At 41.4% G+C, this 23,110-nt stretch overlaps 1 protein-coding gene across 2 annotated transcripts in view; it reads left to right on the top strand.

The window, feature by feature from the left end:
* Window positions 1-520: 520 nt before the first annotated feature.
* IQUB (IQ motif and ubiquitin domain containing) overlaps window positions 521-23,110 on the top strand; it is a 56,361-nt gene continuing 33,771 nt past the window's right edge. Inside the window, exons 1-7 of one of the 2 annotated variants that reach the window (XM_034431101.3) lie at window positions 521-613; window positions 3,913-4,592; window positions 5,913-6,047; window positions 7,314-7,481; window positions 7,564-7,739; window positions 8,156-8,311; window positions 19,841-20,051. In XM_034431101.3, coding sequence (XP_034286992.2) covers window positions 3,917-4,592; window positions 5,913-6,047; window positions 7,314-7,481; window positions 7,564-7,739; window positions 8,156-8,311; window positions 19,841-20,051 — 1,522 coding nt within the window. In that variant the 5' untranslated portion in view covers window positions 521-613; window positions 3,913-3,916. Of the gene's footprint in view, window positions 614-839; window positions 971-3,912; window positions 4,593-5,912; window positions 6,048-7,313; window positions 7,482-7,563; window positions 7,740-8,155; window positions 8,312-19,840; window positions 20,052-23,110 lie in introns of those variants that run through there. The other variant, XM_087874200.1, reaches the window with a different exon arrangement.

The raw sequence follows: 23,110 nt of genomic DNA, 5'->3' as shown, positions 1-23,110 counted from the left end.
TTTTAGTGTGTTTTCTGAAACTTAAATAAACTGCAAAGTATACCAGACGAAATGGTATTACCTGCAGTATTTGTACATTTTAAAAACATGTATTGTGATTTATGACAAACATTTAAACCTATCAAAATTAAAAACGCCCTCAAGTTTAGCTAAATCTCCTGTGATTACATAATTATAGTATCCTTGGAAATGATTCACCAGTTTCTTTCAGAATGTTTTAATTTTCCCATTCTAAACAAGTATAATGCAATCTCCCCGTCCATCCAAGCACTAATCCTAGTCTGATATTGAATCCAGTTGGCGAGATCGTGTTACTAGCCGACATTTTAACACTACTTTGCTCAAATGCAGCCTCAATAAATTGCGATTTAAATACAAGATCAATTCTTGACAATGAAGTTCCGCCCTCTTTTAACAACGGAATGAGGCTCCAAGCCAGCCTGTAAGAGGTCACGTGGCCTCATCGGACTTCAAAGGCATGGGTTTTTTTTACAAAGTCTTCAGGAACCCGAGTTCTCGCGAGAATCTACAATGTGGTTGCTATGGATACATAATGCTGTTGTCTCTAGAGTTAAGATAGGCTACGGATCACTCCGGGGAAACTTGCGTTGAGGTAAAATCCGGGCCGACTTTATTTTTATTTTATTTGATAAATAGAGACTTTGAGAGAGGAGTAGGCATTGAGACGAAATTATGCTTAAAAGAAATAGCGACAAAATAGGGTATGATTCTTCGAGCCCGGGACTATAATTCCCAGCATGCTTTTCGTAGGGACGCGGTTTAAAGCGTTCGACAATGGCGACAGCAGCGCAAAGACTTTTGGGAGGGTAGTCAGCCGATGAGGTGAGGGCCTCCCTCGAAAACGATATGGGTTAGTGTGGCATTCTGGGAATTGTAGTCTGAGTACCGTAGTGGCACCAGGAGAGGAGCTGGAAGCGATACTTTCATTCTTGCAAGGACAATCATGAATGTAATATTAGTGCTTTGAGATCTCAACGTTTGAACTGTATTGTGTTATCGTACACTTGGCTTTTTCCCTCTCGTTTATAATTTCCTGTTTTATTTTTGATTTCTTCTGTAGTCTGCCTGTTCTTTTTTCCGTTTTTGATTTATAATTCTGCGATTAGTTTCTTATAACTCTTTAAGAGTTGAACTCAATAAGAATTGAATTTGATTTGCTATTCTTGTTCTTACTAGATTGCATTTGTTTAAAACTTCAATAAAGATAATATTAAAAGAAAAAATCGCAATACTCTTTCCCTTCCTTCCCCCCCCCCCCTAATTTGGGAAAAACTTTTTGATGAGCCAAAAAGGAAGAAAAGCCTTCTGTATCCACTATCTGTTAGTAATCCAGATCTGGTAGTTTTGTGAGCATGAATGATGTATTGGAAATCCTTGCAGTAATCAGGAGCAGAGGGGTGTCCATTGGAATCCATTCCTTTAGTAGCCTCTCAAAACAGTCAGAATATCCTGCAATCCAACAAGACCGACACAGACTTCAACGGATAATTAGAACTGCAGAAAAAACAATTGCCACCAACCTTTCTTCCATTGAGGATCTGTATACCAATCTGTATACGAGTCAAAAAGAGGGCTGTGAAAATATCTACAGACCCCTCACATCCTGGACATAAATTGTTTCAACTTCTATTCTCAAAAAGATGCTATAGGACACTGCACACCAAAACAAAACAACTGGACATAAAGACAGTTTTTTGCTGAATGCCATCAATCTGCTTAACAACTAATTCCCACAACACTTGTCAAATAATTTACTAAGATTATATTACTATTATTCTTCTCTTCCTTACTAGTATCTATCTCTTCCCACTTATTACTATAACCATGTTGCTTATATCTTTCAATTATATTGTTTTTATTTGTTTCCTAGTAGGATTTGATAGCTTATTAGTAACCTTGTCTATCACTAAGTGTTGTATCTTTTTATTCTTTATGAATGTATTTTATTCTCCTTATGTACACTGAGAGCATATACACCTAAAACAAATTCCTTGTGTGTCCAATCACACTTGGCCAATAAAGAATTCTATTCTATAAAGAATTCTATATATTTAAGATGAGAAGCATACTTGGATTAGTGTATCCTTTTAGTTATGCATGTTGTTCCTTAAATGAGCATAACATTTTAAAAGATCAAAATAGGCTTACCTTTGAGTTAAAGGATCATGCAGAATATATGTTGAGACTAATAGGACACGTCACCCATTTTTACATCACAAGATTGAAGAAATTGATTTGGGCACTGAACTGGCACTGTAGGGGAGATTCCAACAGGATCATCACCATAGGTTTTTTTTTTTTTTTACTTCTCAATGATATTGTCCATGATCAAGTTTACAGCTTCCATTCTGAATTGCACTCTCTACAATGCAGGATTGATAAATAGTATTTAAAGCTTCATTGTTATTTCTGTCATCACTTTCCTGTAAATAGCTAATTTATCTTGAATTTTGTTTAGGATTTTCAGACAAATATATCATACACATTTTCAATTTGTAACAAAGATCATAATATTTAGCACTCGTTTTTTTTTAAAAATAAAAAACAAGGCACCTGCTGTTTGGAACAACATCCCCCTCCCAACTGGCCCTGATCCTATTAATCTTTTGGAAGCTTTTTAAATATGGCTCTGCCATGGGCCTGGGAAACTGGTTGTCAGCTTCGAAACGTTGAAACCTGACACTGGTGGAGATGTAGGGCCTGTGAATTAGTTGTGTTGTCTGTCAGGTATGGATTGCACACTCTGGCAGACAGAGTTTTATTATTTTATTTCTTATTGTTTTATTGGTTTTAATTGATTTCTTGTTTTGCTTACTTATTTCTGTTTGTTTCTTGTTTATTATTTTTACCTGAATTGTTAAAAAGGTAAACTGAGTCACGTATGTGAGATGGGTAGCTATATAAATTCAGCAAAGAAACAAAGAAGAATGAAACAAGATAGCATTTAGTAAAAATGCTATCAGGGTTTGTGGGAGAATGTATTACTGTAACCAATTTAAGCCATTTCCATATGACACTAGGATTCAAAGGAGATATTACTGTAAAATTTGAATTAATACAGATATTTTGATACAATAGTGTCTACCTTTAGCATTTTGTAAAATTTGAATGGTTTTTGATTATTTCTTTTATCATTAGAAATTCATAATGCCCTATTATCTCCCAAGGAATAAGGTGAATAGGCGGCAATATAAATTCAATAAATAAATAAAATAAAATAAATAAATAAATAAATAAATAAAAATGTTCTTCTAAGGTATTTGCCTAAAACCATAATACTTTCAGAGGTTTTTTTTAAAAAAAATATTTCCCTTCTTTAATTATTCACCCTTAATTAAAAATTAAGTGGAAAAAATGGTCTGCTAATGCCTTTCTAAAATGTACTAATGTTAATATAAGGATAGTTACTTCTCAGATACTATTTATGAAAAATGGGCTTAAAAAGAACTGATTCTTTATAAAACAATAAAGAGTAAAACAAGAAATGAACAAGAAACAAAACTATGCATAGATAAAATTATAAATCAATGTTTTCAAACTGATAATCTCCAGAAAAGTTGAGCTTTGGGGAATGTTAGCAGGATATCATTTGCAGGCCATTATATTTTGAAGGCAATATGTTACAAGCATTATCAGTTTCATTTCAAATGGTTAAATTGTGATACTGAATTTTAAATGCACAAGTCTATAGTTAAAATGACAACGTTCAGATGTGTTTGGTCTGAAGGGTTTTTTTGGGGTGGGTGGGAAGGGGGTGTTGAGTTACAGCTAGTTTCATAGTCTGTCTAAGAGTATGAAGACAATTAGTCAATTGAGACTGCATACTGACAATTTGCTTAAATTTAAAATCTCGTTTCCTGTACATTTTGCTTTTTATGTCATTCCTTTCAGGCAAATGGCTGATTCAGAAAAAGAGGTGATTGATCTGGCTGAAGGAGATGTGGAAGTCACTTCTACAGAAAAGCAAACAGAAGAAATTACAGATGTTGCAGATTCTAACAAGGAGCAGACAGATAGCGTCCCCTTGAATGAAACAGGTCTACCTTTAAAGCAGGAATACAACATAGATTCAACAACACAAGAATTGGGTATTGCTGAGGAACCAATGCAAGAACAGGATGCTGCTGTAGAACAAGTACAAAGGCCAGATGCATTTGAGAACCTGAACATTAGTCAGGAACCAGTACAGGATGCAGGTATTGCTGAGGAGCAGTTACAGAGGATAGATTCTGCAAAAGATCAAACCACAGCCAAGGAACCAGGCAGAGAGGAAGAGGTAGTTGCGGGTGTGGCTGTTGCTGAAGAATTGGCATTGGAGTTGGACACAGCACAAACAGAATTTGATGCGAAACTCCCAGATTTTCAGGAAGATGTTTCACATTTCCAAGATTTTGATCACGAAATTAAACCAACCGGAATTGAGACGGATGCAACAGCATCTGAAAGTACAGGTGCCAGTGAGGGTGTTTCTGAACAGCATCCTGATTTAGCAGCTGTTGTTCCAGAAGGCATAAACATGGAAAATTTGGCAGCTCAGCTTTCAGAAATGATAAAAAGTGCTATCGTAACAGGTATATATTATGTTTGATATAGCAGTCAGTCTTCCCCAATTCATCTCACTGGAAATTCAGGCAATTACAGGCTGAACAAATTAGAGAACACTACTTTGGGAAAAGTGTTTATAAATAATTCTTCCTTTACAGGTAATCCCCAGGTTATGAGCATTAGCGAACGTTCAAAGTTACGTGATAAACGCCCCGTAGCATTTACGAACAAGTCCAGAAGCTACAAATCTTCCAGCACCATGGCAGTTGTTTGCCCTTACAAACAACCGCAGAGGCTCTACAACATTCGTCCTGAACATGGCCAGCCAAAATGGAGCTTCCAAGGGGTGGATCCGCCCCTCGGAAGCTCCATTTTGGCCTGCAATGTGCTGGGCGAGGTCTCTGGAGGCCCGAATGGAGCATCGGAGGGGCAGTTTCTGTCCATCCTTTGTAATCCAACAAAACAGGCCTGTTCTTGCTTCACTGCTTCTATGACACAATCTCATTTTATGGAACTGAGAAAGCAATGTACATTATCTGTTATGGCTCCTGCCATACTGAACAGCCTTTCCCCAAGATTAGGACTGCCCTGATCTTGTTGGTTTTTCAGAAGTCTTTGAAAACTTAATTCTTTTCTCAGACCTTAGGGCAATGATGGCTAACCATTTCCGAACTGAGTGGCCAAAGCGCACACATGCACCCCCAAAATGCAATGCTCATGCAGCCCCAAGCATGCGCCCTGTGCACACGCACATGGGCCCCCACATGTGCCCCTCCGCCTGCATGTGCATGCCCCCAGCATGTACCCCCCTCAGTGCATGCATGCACCCCCCGCACGCCCTCTGCATGCGCACATGGCCCCCAGCACATGCCCCACCCCTGTGCATGCGCAGCAGAGACCTGAATACCAGCTGGCCAGCAGGAGAAGTGTGCGAATGCGTAGCAAAGCTGAATTCGGGTGATGGCTCGCGTGGCCACAGAGAGGGCACTGTGTGCCACCTCTGGCACGGGTGCCATAAATTCGTCATCACAGCCTTAGGGCCTGGATGTTATGCGGGCTTAGTCTGTGTTTGGTTTGCTTGATTAAGAAATGTTTATTTTTTGTTTTCACTATATTTGTCTTTTTCTATTTAATTTGGTTTTATGCTTACCATCCAGAGCTGATTTGCATCATATAACTGCATATTAAATAAATTTTACTTAATTTTTTGCTTTAACAAAATGATTCTAATTCTTTTGAAGAGGCAAAAATATGCACAAGCAAAATTTAATTCTTACTAATTGACTAGAAACTAATAATGAAATTAATGAAGGACCATAATAAGAATTGATGTATTTGTTTTTCAGTTAAATTCATGCTGCATCCTGATATCCAGATTTTCACGAAGTCTTTTAACATTAATCAAAATGTGGAGCAAATCAAGCAGTACTTTGTAAAGCGATTAAAAATACCGCTGGATGTTTTACAAATTCGGTTGCTAGGTTTGTATCAATACAAGGGGTTTGGTTTTTTCATGTATATAAATATAGACAGGGCTCCAAATATGGTTGTAACATTTAAAGAAGCAATTATTACTTTGTTAAATAACAACAGAAATCCATGTGTACATAAAGAATATCCTTAAATTAGTTTACAAAAATGCCTCAATTGGGCCTTGTTCAAACTGAATATAATGTACTGAAACCCACCCAATTGTTATGAATATCTACCCTGTTTTCATTTAGTAATCACAATACATTCCGTAAATAGAAAATGAGAGAGAGAGAGAGAGACTCTGTGAAGATCACTGGTTGCTGTTGTCTCATTTAGATAAAGATCTCTTCCAGAGTATCCAATATCTGACCCATTTTCCTCCTTTTTTTTTTGTCCCTTTACAGAGCAGAGAAATTGCTTAAACAATTTTTTCCTGCTTTCTGCTGCTTTTCTCCATAGCATTCACCTAAGCGCAGACTGCAAGTTAACAGCCACAGCTCTGTGGCCTTAATTAGTTGATCAGAACCCTCTGACCTGCTGGTGCTGCTGTCTGAAATTTATCAGACCTTAATCCTATTCACACTGAAGGCTTTTTTTGTCAGTCACACAAAATTTGGTCCTAAATATGTGCATTGGTCAGAAAACGGTATTTAAAAAATTATTGTTTTTGTATTTACAAACAGTTGCTAACCAAGGTAGCCATTAAATGAGTAGTGAATACTGATTTTGGCCTTCAGGTACTATTCTCATATTGAGATTTACCACCACTGTATAACATTATGTTGTCATTCACAGCCCATTCCTTCTTACCGAAGCATAATCGTTTGAGAATCCCCAGGCTATTTTATAGCAGGTATTTCTGGAAGAGGTGGAAAAGCAAATCTTTGTAATTTTAAAAGAAATTTAGTTGCTGTAATAGTATGTTCAAATCACCGGGGGGAACGGGACGGGGGGGGGAGACATCCCTGCAGTTGCATAATGGGCAAAGAAAGTCAGAATGGGCCTTGCCTAACTTTTCAGATTGTAAAAAAAATGTTGGGAAGTTTGTACCATCTGACTTGCAAGATTCTTTTTATGCAGCTTTACAATAAAATAAAATTAGCTCACCTGATTGTGATTCCTGCCTATCTACTTGAGAAGGTTGAAAGTTGCCTTACACAAAATGGTTCTCCTTAGTCTTTTCTTGGGATTTGTCACATTCCTCAAATGATCAAAGAAAACAAAGCTAAGTGACCTCTTAATTCATTGTGAAAACTATTTTTTTTTCTTTTTAGGGAGAATAATAGAAAATTTTGAAACTCTCTGGAATCTTGGTGTGCAACCTAAAGGGACAATACAGTTTGATATGTACTCATTAGACAGTGAAAACTTTCCACTCAAAGCATACAAACTTCTGCAAGAATACTATATGCCTGATGTTATATCGGTTCGAGTTCAAATAGGTAAAGAACAATCAGGTATATAGTCTGGTTAAACGTTGCCCAATGTTGGGTCTAATTTAATAATGCTGTTTTGTCTGAACAGAGCCAGACACTTTTCAGGATGTATGTATAGAAATTAAAAGACCATCATTTGAAAAACCATTCTTGGGTGGATTTAGACATAAAGAAACGGGCACGGAATATCATAATGCAGGATCACAGACAGATCCCAAAAAACGTCCAGACAAAGAATATGAAGAGTTCTGTAGATCAACACAGGTATGTTCAGAAAGAATGAAGACCCTGAGATATATGCAAGAAAAATTGATTTGGAAATTAAATCTATTTCTGTATATTAGAAACTAATATTTAAATAATTTAATTCTTTAATTTTATATATTTATTGCATTCATAAATTAGTTTTTGATCATTTTAATTAATTTATACAGATAATACGAAGCAGTAGGTCAGCCCAGATGTGTTCATAAAGAATGAAGACCCTGAGATACATGCCAGAAAAATTGATATGGAAGTTAAATATGTTCCAGTCTATTAGAAGATGATAATTAAATAATTCTATTCTATAATTCTATATATTTGTTAATTTAATGCATTCACAAATTAGTTTTTAATTCATCTTAGTTTATATAGAGAATGCTCAACCTTCTTAAAATTAATATTTTATTTAATTCTAGACAGTGGTAGAAAGAAAAAAATTACAAGAGACCACAAATACAACTTGTACACAAATGACAAAAATTGGTGTTTATGTGTCAAATATCACTGATAAACTTATAGAACCAAAGCCATATGTGACAGCTGAAGAATATCATGCACGACGACTTAAGGCGGTAAGTATACAATCAACTAAATTATTATCATTAAAAAATATTGCAGTTTTGCATACTTTCCTGTGATTAAAGCCCTTAATCTAATTCGGGTTTATGTATATATATATATATATCCAATTTATTTTAATCACATTCATATATCACTGACTCTACAAGGATTCCATTTTTATTGTCACTTGAAATATTCTTGCAAATAGCTCAGCTCCAAATAAGCTCAAACTAAATTAATTAGTTAAACAAGTTATGTGGGTTGGTTAAAGGAACAGCATATCTCCTACCTTCCCCCAGTTTGATGTTTCATACCTTCCCCTGAGTATTTTTGTACAGCTGTGTCTTTGAGATTGTGTTTCAGACATGTGAAACTTAACGTGTGAAATTTGAATCTGGCATTTCAAAATAAGTTCCAAATTCCTTTCAATATACATTTTTGTCTAAATATTTTAAAAATGAGAAGTAGAGAGGTACATTTGAGAGTATTTGTATATAGTACTAAAGTTATGGACAATTTTATTTATTTGTCAAAGAACGTGCAAAGCCCAATTAAAGCAATTTATAGTTTTGTTTGTTTTCCTTGCAGACTATTTCAACCTTTCACTGATTCTTAAACCAGTCTATGAATTACTGGTACTTTAGGATTTATTTTCAGTATTCCATAAGATTAAAGTAATCAGAAAATGGTCAAAAACTTTTCTACAACATTATGATATATTTATTTCACATTTTCTACCTCTGAAATATTTATTTTCATTTCCTTTATGTTAGTGAGATACATCATTTAAGATGCTGCCATTCAGGATCTCTTATACTTTGGCACAAGAGGCATTCACATATATAACAAATAAAATTCCTTTCACCCTGCAGTGGGGAACTGAGCACAATATATAATTTCATTGGAATATATAAAAAAGTAGTTCAAATATACAAGCATTTCCAGTGTCTCCTCCTTAAACCTGCAATTCTTCCACAAATTAAGTGTCACTGAACATAGCAGAGGTTGTACTAAAGATCAGATTGTAACAAAGTTTTCACAGAGTTGAGAATTTATTTAATAAATGGTAGTGGTTTTTTTCCCCTACCACTTCACAAATCTAGTGACTATCATGTTCTGGCTCAGGGTGACACCCAAATCAGAGGCAAGTTGGGATAGATTTTAACTTACCCAAGGTGGGACTGGATCCATATTTAGAATAACAGAGTTGGAAGGGACCTTGGAGGTCTTATAATCCAACCCCCTGGCTCAGGCAGGAAACCCTATACCAGTGATGGTGAACCTTTTTGCTGTTGCGTGCCAAAAACGGGGGGAATGCTGGGGGTCGTGCACATGCGTGCCCACACCCATAATTCAATTCGCCATCCCCCCGCGCATCTGCAAGTGCGACCCCCCTGCTTTCCCCCCACTTTTGGCATGCGATGGCCCGGTGGGCCTGGTAGGCCCATTTTTCGCCCTCCCCAGGCTCCAGAGGCTTTCTCGGAGCCTGGAGAGGATAAAAAAAGCCTCCCCCCGAGGCCCTCTGAAGGCCGGAAACAGCCCATTTGCCAACTTCCGGTGGGACCGGAACCTTTCTGGGAGCCTGGGGAGGGCAAAAACAGCCTTCCTCACCCCCCCCCGGAGGCCCTCCGGAGGCCGGAAACGGCCCGTTTGATGACTTGTCGGCAAACAGGCTGTTTCCGGCCTCTGCAGGGCCTCGGGGGTGAGGGGTGGGGAAGGTCGTTTTTGCCCTCCCTGGGCTCCTAGAAAGGCTCTGGAGCCTGGGGAGAGCAAAAAATGGGTCTTCCCCACACACCCCAGGGGCCTTCCGGAGGATGGGACCAGCCTGTTTCCCGACTTCCGGTGGGCCCGGAAAGCCCAAAAATCAGGTGGAGCTGTGAACTAGGGCAACACTTGTGTGCCCACCGATATGGCTCCGTGTGCCACAGGTAGCACGCATGCCATAGGTTTGCCATCATGGCCCTATACCATTTCAGACAAAAAAATATCTTCCTGTTTTGATTCAAAAACCTTCAGGGTTCTGGCTCCAAGTTAATAATTGGGTGAAATCATACCAGCTATGCAGAGGTGGGTTCTAAATTTTTTTTACTACCGGTTCTGTGGGCGTGGCTTATTTTGTGGGCATGGCTTGGAAGTCATGTGACTGGGTAGGCGTGGCTAGCTGGTCATGTGACTGGGTGGCCATGGTTATGTGTATAGGGACTACTCAGAGGGCTGAAAAAAGTCATTTCTGACAGGTCCTCGCACTTTTGACTGGTCCTCACACTTATGACCATCCTCACATTTATGCCCGTGCAGCATTCTTAACAACCATGTCACTCATTTCACAACTGCTTCTCTTCACCATGGTGATAAGATAGGGCAAAAAACGTAAAATGTGTGTCCACTTGCTCCTGTGTTTGGAGCGAACGAGAAGAAAACGCTGGGGACAGCAGTTAGATGCTTCAGTCGTTTAATCTGTTAACGGCAACAGCAAGCGGTAACAAGTGGTACAAGATGCGATCAGCATAAAGTCGGCGTTAAGATCAAGCGTCTCTCCCCTCCTTTTAAATACGCGCGCCAGCCGCTGTAACGCCCTTCCGGTTGTGGTGATAAAGGGCGCATGCGCACAGCGTCTCCGCCGCAGCCACAACCACGGAGGATAGGTGACAAGAACCCTCCCTCTGCCGGCCGCTACGTGACCAACCGCCTAAAGAAGAACACCCCCACCACCAAGGTGCATATACATTGCCAATCACCCCCCCATCCAGCCCCTATCAAGTCCTTTGGTTTTGTTAGATGTCAGCCAGGGAGTCATGTCTTGCCTCTACGGATCCTGATGTCGAGGGGATCTCGACAGGCGGCTCCCCCTACCAAGGCTGCTCCTGGAAGATACAAAGGAACATGTGAACATCTGGTTAAGAGTTTTGACTCCCACCCCAGGGACCAGGTTTCTGTGGATAGCGTCTGTGGAACTGTTTAAGAAGTCGGTTAGCATGTACATCCTTAGCTCCCACCCAGGACGCGTCCTCCAATGGGTACCCTTTCCATTTGATTAAATAGCGTAACTTACCCCTGCTAATCCTAGAATCTAACACCTCCTCTATTTCATACTGGTCTCCGTGTAGCGGGCCAGGTCTTTCCAACTGTTCACGTACATTCTTCACTGGTTTTAATAGGCTACTATGGAATACAGGGTGCGTCTTGCCTAATAGTGGTGGTAATGTCAACTCCACAGTTACCGGGTTAATGACTCTTATCACAGGAAAGGGTCCTATATATTTGGGTCCCAGTTTACGACTAGGCGTTTTCATTTTTAAGTATTTTGTAGACAGATAGACACGATCTCCTACAGCAAACGGTTTGTGTTCTGCTCTCTTCCTATCGGCTTGCGTTTTATACGCCTCGGCTGCTTTTTCTAACGCTTCCTTTATCCGGGGCCACTGGTTGCCAATACGAAGACCCCATGTATCAGGAGACACCGGCTCTTGATTTTGTATATCTAATTCGGGAATAGCAGGAAACTCCTTTCCTGACACGACCTGAAAAGGAGTGGCTCCAGTACTACCATGGACCATATTATTATATGCTACTTCAGCGAACGGGAGTAATTCCGACCAATCGGATTGTTGATACGATACATAACTGCGTAAGTAGCGTTCTATCATGGCATTAGCCCTTTCAGCTGCTCCATTCGTGCTTGGGTGAAAGCCTGAACTCAACCCCTGTGACGACCCTATCATCCGAATAAACTCTCTCCAAAACTTAGCAGTAAATTGAACCCCCCTGTCAGAGATGATACGTCGGGGCACTCCATGTAGGCGATAGATATGCCAAATGAACAGCTTTGCCAGCCGTCGAGCCGAGGGTAGGCCGTGACAGGGAATGAAATGGGCCTGTTTAGAAAACAGGTCAACTATGGTCCATATTACAGTATTCCCGTTGCTTTCTGGAAGGTCCACAATAAAATCCATACCAATCTCATCCCAAGGCCTTGTTGGGTCTGCAACAGGCTGTAAGAGTCCGAGAGGTTTTCCTGGCCGTGGTTTTGACGTGGCACATATCTTGCAACTGTTCACGTATCTTTCAATTTCCTTCCGCATGCACGGCCACCAAAACTGTCGTCGTACGAGATGCAACGTTTTGAGGAAGCCGAAGTGGCCGGCTGTTTTTTCATCATGACATCTAGTCAAGACGGCCTGTCGCAATGATGCGGGAACGTATAATTTATCTCCAACCCAAGCAAACCCGTTACGGTGTGTGACCATAGTTTGATGTTTTAATAGCCACTCATCTGCAGCCAAGGCCCTTTGTAACTCTTCTTTCCACGTAAAGGACGGACCGGTCTGCGATGTCCGGCCCACCTGTTGCTTTCCTGGTACCATTGCCTGCACTACCTCTTCCCGTTTACTAGCATATTGCGGTAGCCGTGACAGTGCATCGGCCAGAAAGTTCTTCCCTCCCGGCACATATTTTAAATCGAAATCGAAACGCTGAAAATACTGGGCCCATCGTACTTGTTTAGGTGATAGTCGCCTAGGATTTTGGAGAGCTTCTAAATTCTTGTGGTCTGTCCACACCTCAAATCAGATACCGCTGCCTTCCAACAGATGCCTCCAGGTAAGTAACGCCCATCGTACCGCAAAAGCCTCCTTTTCCCAGATGGCCCAGCGTCTCTCAGTTACTGTGAACTTACGGGATGTATAAGCACATGGGTATAACGTACCTTCCGGATCTTTTTGCAACAAAACTGCACCTACCGCCACGTCGCTAGCATCTGCCTGCACAATGAATGGTAACGTGGAATCGGGATGTCGTAATATAGGAGCTTGTGAAAACATAGTTTTCAAACCGTCGAAAGCCTTTTGACAATCTGGAGTCCAGAGCAGTACCTGGCCTGGTCGTGCCCTTAAGCCCGTTGCCTTTGTACGTAATAATTCGGTCAACGGGAGGGCTATATGGGCGAATGCGGGGATAAATTGACGGTAAAAATTGGCGAAACCGAGAAAACTCTGTAGTTGTTTTCGTGTTTCCGGCGCCTGCCAATTTAATACCGTATCCACCTTCCTCGGGTCCATTCCTATACCAGTCTTGGATATACGATAACCTAAGTAATCTAGTTCGGTACGATGAAACTCACACTTCGAGAGTTTCACGAACAATTTTGCACGGAGTAGTTTGAGTAACACCTGTCTTACTAAACTTATATGTTCTTCCATTGTTTTGGTGTAAATCAGAATATCATCTAGATAAACGAGCACACCTCGGTAGAGGTGCTCGTGTAACACTTCGTTTATTACTTGCATGAACACGGCCGGGGCACCCTGTAAGCCAAAGGGCATCACACGAAACTTATAGCTTCCTAGAGGACAGTTGAAAGTGGTTTTCCACTCATCACCGGGCTTTATCCGCACCCTGTAATATGCCTCTCGTAGGTCCAGTTTGGTGAATACTTTCCCAGTTGACAAGGTAGACAACAGGTCTTTCATCAGAGGCAGAGGGTATAAATGCTCGACGCACACAGCGTTCAAGTCCCGGAAGTCCACACACAAACGTAGACCCCCATCCTTCTTTTTCCGAAACAACACAGGAGCAGCCAGGTGTGAACGACTCGGTTGGATAAAGCCTCTAGCTAGGTTCTTATCTATATACCGTCTGAGTTCCTCCAACTCTGCTTTGGTCATGGCATACATACGGGGCTTGGGCAATGTGACACCTGGTTTTAGCTCTATAGCACAGTCGGTGGCTCTATGAGGAGGCAATACTTCACATTCTTCCTCTTTAAACACGTCCGCTAAATCCTCATATACATCAGGATACCCTAGTTGGGAAGGGCTATTGGGAACCTCACATTGTACGGCTGCTTGGTCTACATGGGCCTCTGGCTCTGGTTCCGGGCCAATGCTTAGGCGGAGCCGCCTAAAACCCCCCTCCCACCATATCCTAGGTCTCCATTTATCAAGCCACGCTAATCCTAATATCACAGGCTCAATCATATCAGTCACCACCACAAAACGAATACTTTCCCAATGTTCGCCTATCTCTAACCGCACCAGCTCAGTTACCCGGGTCGCCGGTTTACCCCCCAAGAGGGACCCATCCATCTGTTCAAACCTAATAGAGGTCTGCAACTTCAGTGTTCGCAAACCCAATTCTCTTGCTACTGCTTCCCTGATGAGACAGCGGGTACAGCCCGAATCTATCAATGCATGTTGTTGGACTACCCTCCCTGTTTAGGTATGTCGGAGTACGATGGGGATAACAAAAGGGCGTATCGGATCGCTCACCATAGGGTCTACTGAAGCGTCCTCTCCACTGCTGTCGGAAGCCTCCTGTACCACGTTATGCCCAGCAGGCATCTATGGCTCCGTCCGTGGACCACGGGCCATCGTTGGCGTCGATGCTCTGGACCAATCCGACGAAGACCGGGCCCTCTCCCGTCCTCTGCCCACCGATGAAGGACCTCGGGATGTGGTGGTAGACGCGACAGCTGGTGCGGGACAGTCAGCTGCTCGATGGCCTAGCTGATTACAGCGAAAGCAACGAATTGCCCCTCTCCCTACAAGTACCAACGAGCGAGGTGGAGATGAGCTCACCCCGCGCTGAGGCGCTGGCCTCTCTATGTTACGTCGCGGAGGGGCCGGATAGCTAACCACTCCGCGGGCACGGAACTCTTTTAAACCAATGTCCAGGTCTACTGCGGCACTAAACCACTCTGACAGCTTCGGTGGCAAGCCTCTGTATACGCAGGCCTGTCTCAGCTCTCTATCCAGCCCCATCCGGAATTGGTGAACTAAGAGGCGTTCAGGCCAAGAACGTAAGCGGCCAGCCACAGTACGGAAATCTTTCACATATTGTCTAGCAGGACGTCCTCCTTGTCTCAATGCTACCAACTCCCCTTCCAGAAGTTGTGTTCTCGACTGGTCCTCGAACCGAGCTCGTAGTGCTTCCAGGAACAGCCCTACATTTGCCAACTCTTTTGCATGATCGCTGTGCAGATCAGCGACCCAATCCGCTGCTTCACCTGTGAGGACAGTAGTGATGGCAACCACGACCGCCCACTGGGATGGGTATAAATGGCCATAAACGTCCATATAACTCAAAATCTGACTGAGAAACAAGGATACTCTATCCGCGCTGCCGTCAAACGTCGCTTGTATAGGGGGAGGGCCCCAGGCCAGGTGCTGTTGGCCCACCCCGGTCAACCCCCACTCCGGTGGCCCCGCCCCCCGAGCATTTGGGACAGCGCCCACCCCGCCAGCCGGCGGACCAAAACGGGTACGGACAATTGAGGGACCCATAAGGTGGGGCCCCTGCCGGTGCTCGGTCGTTCCACGTAAAGGTGCCCCCCCTGATAAGGGGGCTGATCCAACAGGGGGATTATCCCGCCTTCCGGGGCGACTTACTCCCCTCTCGACACGGAGCTTCGGGCTGGCGAGTTGGAACCGGGTCTCTGTACTGCTCCGCGTCTCCCCCAGCCCCTGCCAGGCATCCTGCCCTGGCGCCCACGGTTGCCATGAGGGAGCGTCTTTAAAGCTTGCCTCGCCGAATTTCTGCCGTAGCACGTCCAGGGTGGAGGCTCCCACCCCCGTGGAATAACTCCAGTCATACTCGTCCTCTTCATTCCACCGCCGCTCCCTCCAGCCCCGAAACGAAGAACCGCTAGACTGGGGGGGTCACCTGTTTAGTCCCATCAATTGCTGGACTCTGCCACCACTCCCCCGCATCAGGCTTCCTCTCGCTGACCGGTTCAGTTTCTGTGGAGAGGGTCTCCTGCAACGGTGGTAACCGCTCCTTGGGACGCACCACCTGCAGCTCCGCCTCCCCTGTTGTCTGGACCGGCTCCACCACGCCTTCCTCCGCCGCCGCGTCCTCCAACCCCGGCGTACCGGCCATAGTACCTTCCGCCATACTAATCCTGGCGCCAGTCAAACCGGGTTTCTTAACGCCGACTTTCTGTCCACTTGCTCCTGCGTTTGGAGCGAACGAGAAGAAAACGCTGGGGACAGCAGTTAGATGCTTCAGTCGTTTAATCTGTTAACGGCAACAGCAAGCGGTAACAAGTGGTACAAGATGCGATCAGCATAAAGTCGGCGTTAAGATCAAGCGTCTCTCCCCTCCTTTTAAATACGCGCGCCAGCCGCTGTAACGCCCTTCCGGTTGTGGTGATAAAGGGCGCATGCGCACAGCGTCTCCGCCGCAGCCACAACCACGGAGGATAGGTGACAAGAACCCTCCCTCTGCCGGCCGCTACGTGACCGACCGCCTAAAGAAGAACACCCCCACCACCAAGGTGCATATACATTGCCAATCACCCCCCCATCCAGCCCCTATCAAGTCCTTTGGTGTTGTTAGACGTCAGCCAGGGAGTCATGTCTTGCCTCTACGGATCCTGATGTCGAGGGGATCTCGACAATGTGAGGACAGTCGTAAATTCGAGATCTGGTCAAAAGTGCGAGGACCAGTCAAAAATAACTTTTTCAGCCCTCTGAGTAGTCCATGTGCACAAAAGGACTACCCAGAGGGCTGAAAAAAGTGATTTCTGACAGGTCCTCGGACTTTTGACCGGTCTTCGCACTTATGACTGGTCATCATTTATGCCCATTGTAGCATTCTTAACAACCGTGTCACTCATTTCACAACTGCTTCTCTTCACCATGGTGACAAGATAGGACAAAAATGTAAAATGTGAGGACAGTCGTAAGTTCGAGGACTGGTCAAAAGTGCGAGGACCAGTTAGAAATAACTTTTTCAGCCCTCTGAGTAGTCCATATGCATAAAAGGATACAGCAATAGAGTGGGATGAAGGAAGGGAAGGGAAATTAGAGTAGGAGTGAGGGTAAGAGAGGGAGGAAGAGAGGAGGAGAAGGAGAAAGGAAGAGGAAGTAGGGAGGAGAAGAAGAGGTGAGGAAGAGAAAGTAAGAAGGAAAGAAAAGAGAGAGGTGGTAGGTTTGAGGAGAAAGATTGCTGTACAATAAAAAAGATGAAAGGGAAGAAAGCCAACCCCAAACAAAGATATAAAGATATTAAGATAAAGAATGAATTGTTAAACTTTAAAGAATAAAAGAGAATAAATATGAATAAATAACAATAATTAGAAACACACATACAAACATACAATGTATTTTCTTTGAACAGAGTATTTGGCCGGTTCACAAATTTAAACAGTGTTTAGTCATTTCAATTAAATTTACAATTTCTATATTTCCTTTTTGCCATATTTATTCCTTATCTATTTTTGTAAAAAACCAATATTACCCTTCATCCTCATCTCTAATCTTAATCAAATTCAATTTTTCCCTTCTATTCTATATTATACCCCTTCTCATTGTCATCTATTTTTATATCCATCCTCAAATTGGTTAATTATGTAATATTACAGTTGTTTAATATAAATTCAACATTTTAATATAAATCAATTAGTTATATAACTACCTTTTTTGTATATTAATCAATATGAACATGAATATTCCAATTATTTCCATGCAATCCAATTTCTTACAAATCAGTTAATTATATTTACCAATAATAATAAACCAAATAATTTCCCCCATATATTCCTCCAAACCACAATTTAACCATTTCTGCTTTCAACACAATATACAATTAATAGTATCTCAATTATTACAATTCCCTAGTTAAATAGAGCTTTTTTTCTTTTGTGTTTTAAAATCTTGAACTCTCCTCTTTTTCCCTAAATTTCCCATTGTTTGCACCTACCTTTTTTGGTGAGGAAAAAGAAAAGAAATCTGCCTGCCTAATTTTCCAGTGTTGTAGCAACAGCAAAGCCAACAGCCTGCTTTACTTTCAGTTTTGTTTTTCAGCATAACTAGGGGGGGGGAATTGCTCCAGCACTCTTTGCAAACAAGCAGCAGAGCCCTCCGCAAAACAGCTGAGAGCAAATCAGCTGAGAGTCGGGAGCCGATCTAATCAAGGGCTAATTAGCCTATGCTGAAGCTCCGCGGGCCAATAAAATTACAAAAAAACACCGAACCATTTGTTAAATTGCTGGCTCGCCCGCCCCTCACCCACCACTATTTATTGGCAATAAATAGTGGTGCGGAGGGGCGGGGCAAGCCAACAATTTAACAAATGGTTTGGCTCCTAGAACCGGCAGAATCCCACCACTGGCTATAGGGCGGCCCTTTGAAGCCCCGCGGCAAGAATTTAAACAGTTTTTTGTCCTCTAGCCATCAGCTGGGACTCAGGAGGCAGCAATAGATTGAGGGTGGGACCAAATAAAAGGTAAGAATAATGTGGGTGGGGGGGGAGAACCGATTCGGTGACATCATATCGTCACTACTACCGGCTCGGCCGAACCGGACCGAAGCGGCAGGAACCACCACTGCAGCTATGCCAGAAAAGGAAAGGACAATGTTGTTGTTTTTTTAACTCTTAGTTGCTTAATACAATTAATCCATTCTCAAATCAGAATGAGCTCTGCAGAGTGTAAAAGAATGTAGTCTGAAAACGCAAAGCCTAATTTTTACCCTATTTTGAAAATATTTATTTGTAAAATTTATAGGCCTCCCATCTTACCTCATAGTAACTCTGGGCGGCTTTACAGTCATTAAAGGTAACAACTATTTAAACTAAAAATATAAATAAGTTAATACAAAAAGCCAAACATTGTAGCCCAATTAAAAGTTGGGAAGGGTGGGAGCAGGATGGGGAGAAAGGTGGGATCTGTTGTTAATTGATCATAGCATATAGCCATGATGGTGATCCTATGGCATCCGTGCCAGAGATGGCACACCGAGGCCTCTCTCTGGGCACACGTGCTGTCACCAGCTGGTTTTCTAGTTTCCAGCATGCGCATGCGCACCTGCCAGCTGGTCTTCACGTGCGCCGGAGCTCTGGCCAGTTGATCTTCGGGTTTCCGGCACTCTGGCTCGTGCATGCACATGCATGCACACATTCCAGTTTGGGCACTCAGTGCTGAAAAGGTTCACCATCACTGGCATATAGCTTCATTGTAAGTTTCTTTTTTTGTTGTTGAATGTTAGAAAGTTGTAAAAATTTTAAACAGTATATTAAGGACGAATTAGAGCAGTATTACCTAATTTGGCAAGAAAACCTCACAGAACAAGGAAGCTTATGAACACCAAGATCCCAACAATTTTAAATATTTTGAACAGATTTTTATGAACTTTGGGATGCTGCATTTCCTCTTATTGTTTTAACTTTTATGAATGACTATCCCCTTCTTTAAAAAATGAAGAAAAATTTAAGAACCATTAAATATCCATTTTTCCAGTGCTAGATAGTGGGAGAACAGTTTTGATATTTTTGAATCATAGTTTGCATCAAAGAATTAGTTGAAGATTTTCTAAAGTAATGAATTTAACTCCTGAAGCATATTGCATGACAACCCAACCCTTTGCCTGGTGGGCCATTCAGATACTGCTGGTGGTTAAGACTCTTCCTAGAGAAAATATTTAAAATTTGCTAGTGTGACATGAACTGCTTGATTGACAGAATCACTGTTTTTGCAGAAATATTACAATATTTATGCTTTCTACAAACACTAATTGCCCTTTGTTTCTTCTCCCTATGTATAGACCATTGTAATCCAAACCTATTATCGACGATGGCTAGCTATTCAGTGGGTAAAGAAACTAAAAGAACAATTAAGACTGAGACTGGAATGGGAAAGGCAAGAGGAACTAAGAAAACAGAGAGAGAGGGCAGAAAAATTGCTAAGGGAATATAATCGAAGAATGCATCCGAAATCAAAGGATGATTTTGAATTACTTTATCATGCCTTAGAATGTAAGTATCCAATTTCTTCATTGCCAATAAGTAAACACAAACTTATTCATTTTTCCCCAACATTTATGGTAGATTAGATGCAAAACTGTAGCTAAACTGGGATATCTCATGCAGATCAGCAAAATTTCAGACCTTTTCAATATTGTAGCTATTATCCAAGCCTTACTGAATGAGCTTCTCTTCTTTATGTCTACATTGTTGCTCACAAAGTATCTGTTTTAAAAGACATATTAATTAAGTAACTTATATCAAGAAGAAGAAGAAGAAGGGATAACTGGTAGGATTGGTAGCCGATCTAATCAAGGGCTAATTAGCCTATGCTGAAGCGCCGCAGGCCAATAAAATTACAAAAAAACACCAAACCATTTGTTAAATTGCTGGTTCGTCTGCCCCTCGCCCACCACTATTTATTGGCAATAAATAGTGGTGCGGAGGGGCGAGGCAAGGGGCGGGGCGGAACCGGCAGAATCCCACCACTGGCTATAGGGCGGCCTTTTTTTTTTTTTTATTGCAAAAGTTTTACAATTACATTTTCACCCCTTTTTTTCACCCCCCCACCTCCCTCCCCAAACTTCCCGTCCTCCCTAGCCCTCCCTAACCCTCCCCCCCAGACTTCCCTATTATGTACTCATAACTAATAATACTGATATATATACCTGAACCCATCCCTCCCCCTATATAATTTTCCCTCTTTATCTCTTTACATTAAAATATTTCTAATACATTGTTTTCAAATAAAAGCTATTTGGTACTTTCTAGTTTGGTATTTGTTCTGAACATATTCTATCCACCTTTTCCATTCCCATTCATAAGTCTCTTGTGAACAATCTTTTAAATATGCTGAAATCTTCGCCATCTCTGCAAAACTGGCCATCTTCAAAGTCCATTCCTCGATAGTAGGCAAAGCTTCATTCTTCCAATATTTACCTATCAACAATCTTGCTGCTGTTATCATATACAATATTAATTTTATTTCACCCCGTGTAAAACCCTTAACTATACCCAATAAAAACAATTGTGGAGAAAATTGAATTTTTTTCTTCAAAACATTCTGCATGACCCACCATATTTTTATCCAAAAAGCCTTAACTTTCCTACAGATCCACCAAACATGATAATACGTAGCATCCAAACATTCGCATCTCCAACATTTTGGCTGAACATTAGGGTACATACATGACAACTTTTTAGGATCTAAATGCCATCTATAAAACATTTTATAAAAAATTTTCCCTCAAATTCTGCGACTGTGTAAATTTAACATTCTGAACCCAAATTTTTTCCCATGTTTCCAACATCACTGGTTCTTCAAAATTTTGTGCCCACTTAATCATACAATCTTTAACTAATTCCGTTTCTGAATCCCTTTCTAGCAAAACATTGTAAAGCCTTTTAATATGCATTGGACCTTTCTCTCTTATATGTCTAACCAATTCTTCCTCATGCAACATAATACCAGTTTTTTGGTCCTCTTTCCATCTCAATTGTAATTGATTATATTGTAACCAGGTTAAATTAATCCCTTCGTCCAACAGTGTCTGCAATGTCTTCAACTGCCATCTGCCCGCATCTGTAAAAAGAACCTCTTTGTATAAAAACCCCCCGAGTGACATTATATTTGTATTCCACAAGGTATGACCAAGATCCAGCCATAGCGGTATTTTATAATCCCATTTGAGTCGGTGCTTCTTCCAAACTCTCATCAAAGAGTCTCTAAGTATATGACTTTTAAATACTTTATCAACTTTGTCATCATAAAATAGGTAAGCATGCCATCCAAATTCAAGATCAAAACTTTCTGCATTCAATATTCCAGCCTTTTTACTTCCAAACCAATCACTTGTTAAAGTTAAAGCTGCTGCATCATAATATAACTGTAGGTTTGGAAGTTTAAGGCCTCCTCTTTCTGGAACATCTTGCATAATTTTCAATTTCACTCTCGGCTTTTTCTCGTTCCAGACAAACTTATTAAGTCCAGTTTGCCAAACTTTCAGTTGTTTATCACTTTTAAGCACCGGAATCATTTGAAACAAAAACAGAAATCTTGGCAAAATGTTCATCTTAACTGCTGCTATTCTTCCAAGTAAAGACAGTTGCAGCTTTTTCCAAGTCTCCATGTCTTTCTGAACCTCTCGCCACAACACCTCATAGTTATTTTGAAACAATTTCATGTTTGATTCTGCAACCTGAACTCCAAGATATTTTACCTTAGGTACAATTTCAAAACCTGCCCTCCTTTCAAACTCATGTTTACGATCTTGTGTCATATTTTTGACTATCATTTTAGTCTTTTTTGAGTTCACTCTAAAACCTGAAACTCTACCATAGTCTTGTATAATGTCGTTCATCAAGATTATTGATTCCATTGGTTGTGATAGGGTAACCACCAGATCATCTGCAAATGCCTTTATTCTATAATCCTCTTGCCTTATCATTATGCCTTTCAAAATTTTTGAGTCCCGTATTATATTTAGCAAGACTTCCAATGTTAAAATAAATAAAAGTGGGGACAACGGACATCCCTGTCTTGTTCCTTTTTCAATTTTAAACTCTGTCGTCAAACTTCCATTAATAATAATCTGTGCTTTTTGCTCTTGATAAATTGCTGAGATCGCCTGTATAAATTGGTCCCCAAAGCCCATCTTTCTTAAAGTCTTTAGTAGAAAATTCCAATCCACTCTATCAAAGGCCTTCTCCGCATCCAAAAAAACCAGCACTGCAGAAATCTGTTTATTCTTATCAAGATATTCCAATAAGTCTATTACTTGCCTTACATTGTCCTTCATATATCTGCCCTCAATAAATCCCGCTTGGTCCACATGAATCACCTTTTGGATTACTGGCATCAACCTGTTGGCTAATACCTTCGCATAAATTTTATAGTCTGTGTTCAAAAGAGATATTGGTCTGTAGTTCTCTGGTTTTTTAGGACCAACTTGTTCTTTTGGTATCAAAGATATATAAGCAGTTGTCCAGGATGGGGGTATTTTACCCCCTTGTTGAATATTGCAAAATAAATCTCTAAGTTGTCCCACCATTTCAGCTTGTAAAGTTTTGTA

This window comes from Pantherophis guttatus, chromosome 7, assembly GCF_059756535.1.
Source record: "Pantherophis guttatus breed Tessera chromosome 7, ASM5975653v1, whole genome shotgun sequence".
NCBI classification, from domain to species: domain Eukaryota; kingdom Metazoa; phylum Chordata; class Lepidosauria; order Squamata; family Colubridae; genus Pantherophis; species Pantherophis guttatus.
Note: the sequence above shows the minus strand (reverse complement) of the source record. Positions and strands in the feature narration are given on the sequence as shown.